The sequence below is a fragment of the Protobothrops mucrosquamatus genome, unplaced genomic scaffold (genome assembly GCF_001527695.2).
Source record: "Protobothrops mucrosquamatus isolate PMUCROS unplaced genomic scaffold, P.Mucros_1.0 scaffold2746, whole genome shotgun sequence".
Taxonomy (NCBI): Eukaryota; Metazoa; Chordata; class Lepidosauria; order Squamata; family Viperidae; genus Protobothrops; species Protobothrops mucrosquamatus.
Window position 1 is genome coordinate 72,725 of NW_015388787.1, and position 5,840 is coordinate 78,564.

At 47.0% G+C, this 5,840-nt stretch overlaps 1 protein-coding gene across 1 annotated transcript in view; it reads right to left on the minus strand.

The window, feature by feature from the left end:
* Nucleotides 1-1,541: 1,541 nt before the first annotated feature.
* LOC107296322 (transient receptor potential cation channel subfamily V member 1-like) overlaps nucleotides 1,542-5,840 on the minus strand; it is a gene marked incomplete at its 5' end in the record, with an annotated part of 15,574 nt that continues 11,275 nt past the window's right edge. The window contains 3 exons of the mRNA XM_015825664.1: nucleotides 1,542-1,681; nucleotides 2,257-2,375; nucleotides 5,451-5,578. Of these exons, the coding sequence (XP_015681150.1) occupies nucleotides 1,542-1,681; nucleotides 2,257-2,375; nucleotides 5,451-5,578 (387 nt within the window). The remainder of the gene's footprint in view (nucleotides 1,682-2,256; nucleotides 2,376-5,450; nucleotides 5,579-5,840) is intronic.

Here is a 5,840-nt window from a genome sequence, read left to right on the forward strand (position 1 = left end):
AACACACAGTTGTGGTTGATTGATTGGAGAATGCTGGCTGCTGCATGAGGCAATCTGTGCTGTGATTGGTTGCTGTGGGTGTGGAGGGGGAAGTTCCCATTTTTCCCGCCTTTTTCTTCTGGGCGCCCTTTTGTGCTCTGCGATTTACCTCATGAGGTTCCTGCTGTGTTGATTTACCTCATGATGCTCCTGCTGTGTTGATTTACCTCACGATGCCCCGTTTGCCTGACTATCTAGTTTGCTGTATATGTAAAATATATTTATTTATATAAAGCTACAAGTTTGTGTCAGCATCTCTGACTCCATTTGTACACCCACTGCGCAATTCCCTGATAAAACATCTCATGCCAAGGATAGCCCGCCATCTTTCAAGAACGATTGTTCCAAAATTTGTCCGGAATGGTGTAGGGCAGAGGTGTTCAACCTTGGCACCTTCAAGCACCTGTGGACTTCAACTCCCAGGGGAATTCTGGGAGTTGAAGTCCAGAAGTCTTAAAGTCTAGTATAGGCTCTCCTGCCTGAACAGGGAGTTGGACTAGAAGACCTCCAAGGTCCCTTCCAACCCCAGTATTGTATGTTCTAGTTGAACAAATCTAAAATATCTTTTTCCTCTCTTCTCTCTAACCAATATTAAATCCTTACATTAAATCATTATGTTGTAAGCCGCCCAGAGTCGTTGGATTCGAGATGGGCGGCAAATATATTTCATAATAAATAAATAACATAACATAACAACTGACATAAAAAATAAGCAGGGCTTCAATCAGATTATCAGGGCTGCTCTCTTGATTTTTTTGACCATTCCTGAGAAAGTCTGCGTGAATTTTGTTCCAGTTTAGGGGACCTTCCACTCCTCACCCTTTAAGGGGATATAAATGCAGGCGGTCCTCGACTTACAACAATTTGTTTAGTGACCATTTGAAGTTACAGCTGCACTGAAAAAAATGACTTATGACCGTTTTCCACACTTATGACTGTTCCAGCATCCCCCAAGGTCACGTGATCAAAATTCAGACACTTGGCAACTGACTCATATTTATGACTGTTGCCGTGTCCCGGGGTCACATGATCAACTTTTGTGACCTTCTGGGAAGCAAAGTCACAGATTCACTTAACAATGGTATTATTAACAACTGTAGTGACTCACTTAACAACTGCAGCAAGCAAGGTCGTAAAAATGGGACAAGACTCAGTTAATGACTGTCTTGCTACGCAATAGAAATATTACTATTACTGTTACTATTACTATTACTACTACTACTACTACTACTACTACTAATAATAATAATAATAATAATAATAATAATAATAACAAAGTTGGAAGGGACCTTGGAGGTCATCTAGTCCAACCCCCTGCTCAGGCAGGAAACCCTGTACCATTTCAGACAAATGGCTGTCCAGTCTCTTAAAAACCTCCAATGTTGGAGCATTCACAGCTTCTGGAGGATTTTGGGCTCAATTTTGGTCGTATGTTGAGGACTTCCTGTAATAACTCAATCAGGACCACCAAAGAGAGACAGGCAAGGAACAAAATATTAAAATTAAACCAACTTGGGAAGGGACTTTTTCCGGACATCTTGCTCGTCTGAATCAGCATAATCCTCCGAAATCGGTTTGAGGGATCCCTCTCGTTTTCCATCTCTTAGAATCGGCACCAAGGTCTTCCAGTTTTTCCCTGAAACTGACACAATAATTAGGATTGGTCAACCCTACAAGGAGAGATCCCCATTTTTGCAGACATTGGTCAACCCTACAAGGAGAGATCCCCATTTTTGCAGATTGGTCAATCCTACAAGTAGAGACGTTGCTCTGCAAAAAAAATGGGATCTCTCCCTATAGGGTTGATGTCCTGAAGCCAGACAAACCCCACTTAAAGGATGCCCCCAAAACCTCAGTTACTATTATCCCACAAATTCCTTCCTAATCATCATTTCAAGAAGAAGAATTATGGAATTATTCAGATGGAAGGCACCCCCAAAGCTCATCTAGTCCAACTCTCTCTAGTGTGCAGGAAAGCATGTTAAACAATCCACAAGATCTGATCTCTTTTTGAGATGGTCTTTTGGTGGTGGCACATCTTACTTAACAACCGCCGTGCTGTACAACAGAAATTCTTGTCCCAATTGTAAGTTGAGGACTATTTAAACTCCAGTCCCTATCTGTACTTCTGTACTTCAGCCCCTCACTCACACAGGAATCCTCCCAGTTAGCTGACAGGATAACAATGAGGACTAGTCTCTTTAACAGCCTTCTCACCTCTGCCAGATTTGAAAGAAAAACTGAGGTTGCGTTTCAGCTCTTCTGTCTGTCCTCCGGGATCTTCGTTGATGATGCTGAGGTTGGTATTCCATGTTGACCAATTCACCTCGTCCACCCTGCACCAGCATGTCCGAAGCATCAAGGGAAAAATTACAATTTTAATTTAATTGGCCGGGCAAATATCTCCCAGAATACACAATTCCCCCAAAAACCTCTCTTCCTTTTTATAATGTACAAACAGGATCGTCAAATTGAGGGGGGGGATACCGTTAGCTTCTCAAAGGGCCTCCACAGAGGGGAGCAGGTGAAAAAGTCAAAATGGCGGCTCTCATGTAATTGTCTTTTTTTTTTTAAAACATGGTAGGTCAGCCTTCCCAGATAGAGGAAGAGAGAAAACAGACCAGGCGAGATAATTTCATTTCATTCTGAGGCTACAGGAATAGAATCTTTGTAACACAGGGCAAAAGTCACTTAATGACTGCTTTGCTTAGCAACAGAAATTTTGGTCTCAAGTCAAGGACTATCTATACAAGGCATATGGGGGAGACCTTACGAGACCGGGCAGACACAGTTATGAGACTGATTAGATAAGAGACAGTATAGCCCAATGGGTAGACAAAGAAACTTAGAAATCTTTCCTAGTTTCTCACGCTGGTGAAGGAGACGGTGGAAGATTTATACTTTCAGACCGGCAAGACTCTGTTTGTGCAGCCTTACAATAAAATAGATTTAGCTTTTGGGGAATGATGGCTCATCGGTTAAAGATACTGAGCTTGTCAGCTGGTGTTATGATTCCTCGCCAGCCAGTGGACCCGGCAGCTGAGGAATCAGAGGAGGAGGAGGAGGGGCCTAGAGTGACATCAGAGTCAGAGGAAGGCTCTGAGGAGCTCCAAGACGTACAGTCGGACGAGGAGCCCGGCCCCTCTACTCGCGCTCAGGCTGAGACACAACTGTGCTGGGAGCCTGAGTTGGACAGTGATGAAGAACAGCTGGGACAAATCCCGGATGCACGAATGCGCCGGCAAGAGAACCGAGTAGGACAGAGGAATGCAATGGGGCGGCTCCAAAGGCAAAGGAGAAGGCATTAGGAAGCCACGCCTGGGCTGCATTATAAAAGGGAAGGTGTGGGAGGTGCTGGTTGCCGAAGACAACAGTTCGTGTTGAGGATCAAGTTTCTGTGGACTGTGTTTGTTTGCCTTGGACATTGACTCACGTCTGTGAATAATAAAAGGGGATTGGTTTTTTCCTGCGGTTCCAGCCTGCTTGTTGGAAGAGGGGTTTCTCCTCGTGAGCTTAACAAGGACTCACATAGGCTGGGACAGAACAGCTGGAAAGTTCAAACCCAAGTGCTGTACAACAAGATGAACTCCCATTCCTTGCCTCAGTCCTGCTGACCTAGCAGTTCCCAAGCATGTAATGTGAATAGATAAATAGGTACCACTTCTGTAGGAAGATTAGAGCATTCTATCCACCCTTGGCATATAATCGTACTGGCCATATGACCACGGAAATTGTCTTCAGACAACGCTGGCTCCTTGGCTAAGGATCAGAGATGAGCACTATCCCCTAGAGCAGTGGTTCTCAACCTTTTTAATGCCGTGACCCCCAACCGGTCGTAAGTCGAGGACTAAACCGGTCGTAAGTCGAGGACTAAACCGGTCGTAAGTCGAGGACTTTCCCTGACCGGGAGCGCTGCGCATGCGCGGTTCCGCCCCCTGCGCCGGCCAAGGCGTAGCTGGCAAGCGGCAGAGACGGAGCAGGCCGACCACCAGCTGGCCCAGCTCAAGGGAGGTAAGGCACCCGCCGGAAAAGGGGAAAAAATGGCGGACAGCCTTGCTTGGTGACCCCCGTGAAATGGTCGATCGACCCCAAATGGGGTCGCGACCCATAGGTTGAGAACCGCTGCCCTAGAGCAGGGATCCCCAGCCTGTGGGCTTTGCCCACTCAAAGTCCGTGACCTATTCGCAAGTGGGCTGCGTGAATGGCTAGCTCAGGGGTAGGCAAACTTGGCTCTTTGATGACTCGTGGACTTCAACTCCCAGAATTCCTGAGCCAGCATGGCTCAGCATGGAAACCCCTCCCTTTCCCCTCAAGCATGGCTGGCTTAGGAATTCTGGGAGTTGAAGTCCACCAGTCATAAAAGAGCCAAGGTTGCCTACCCCTGGGCTAGTCCAATCCCTGCCCAGTGTGGGACTGGATCATCGAATCACAGACTCTGGGTAGGTTGTTGCATTGTTGAATCTCTCTTATTATTAGGAAATGCATCTAGTCTTATTCATTAAAACAGATCTACTGTGTCTCTTGATCAAATCCTCGACTTACAGCAGGGGTCTTCAAACTTGGCCCTTTTATGACTTGTGGACTTGAACTCCCAGAATTCCTCAGCCAGCGTGCCTTTTATGACTTGTGGACTTCAACTCCCAGAATTCCCCAGCCAGCTTCCCCACCCTGGGCTACAAATATTCTCTTTTATCAGTAAGACGGGTTCCCATCATGCTAGAGCAGAGGTAGGCAACCTTGGCTCTTTGATGACTGGTGGACTTCAACTCCCAGAATTCCTGAGCCAGGCAGGGGAACTATGGCCCCTTCATGACTAGTGGACTTCAACTCCCAGAATTCCTGAGCCCGGATGGAGGAACTATGGCCCCCTTTATGACTCATGGACTCCAACTCCCAGAATTCCTGAGCCAGCATGGCTCAGCTTGGAAACCTCTCCCTTTCCCCTCAGCATGGCTGGCTCAGGAATTCTGGGAGTTGAAGTCCACCAGTCATAAAAGAGCCAAGGTTGCCCACCCCTGGGCTATCTGGTGCACACACAGCCCCACTCGAGGCCCCACTCGTGCGAGTGTCGTGGGCGCTCTCAACCTTACTCACACGAGCAACGGGTGCGCATGCCCACGCCCACGCATGCACACTACTGCCCCTCCCACAAAACCACCTCCTCTTTCTCCCCCTCCCCCCGCTTACCTGGAAAGTTTGGGGAACTCTGCCTTAAAGTTAGACTTGACTGGACAGGGAACCCTTTTACCTTTTACCTTTAAAATTAGCTTATCGGTCACATTTCCAGTCTGGTCTACCTTGTAAGGCTGACAATCTTCAACAGGTATACGAGATGTGCAGGGTTTTTGATGGTGCAGTTGTGGGCACCAGTTCGAAGGATGCCCACCTCCCAAATTTAGAACGGCAATTACCGAAAGCACCAGCGATAATCGTCCTTGCCATCTGGGGTCATCCCCACCAAAACCCGCTTCCCGGACCGGAAAGAGTTGACGATGCAATTCCAGTAGCTGTTCTCGATGTTTAAAATGGTGATGGTTCGCTGTGTGCAGAAACAAGAGAGAACAACAGATCGACCCTGCGAGGTAGAGCAGTGGTGGGATTCAAATTGGTGAACAACCGGTTCTCTGCGTGGATGCTGCTTCCGGAAGTCCGTTCTGGCCCTCGGCAACAAAAAATTAGCTACCGGTTCTGCCAAAGTGGTGCGAACAGGCTGAATCCCACCACTAGATAGATAGATAGATAGATAGATAGATAGATAGATAGATAGATAGATAGATAGATAGATAGATAGATAGATAGAT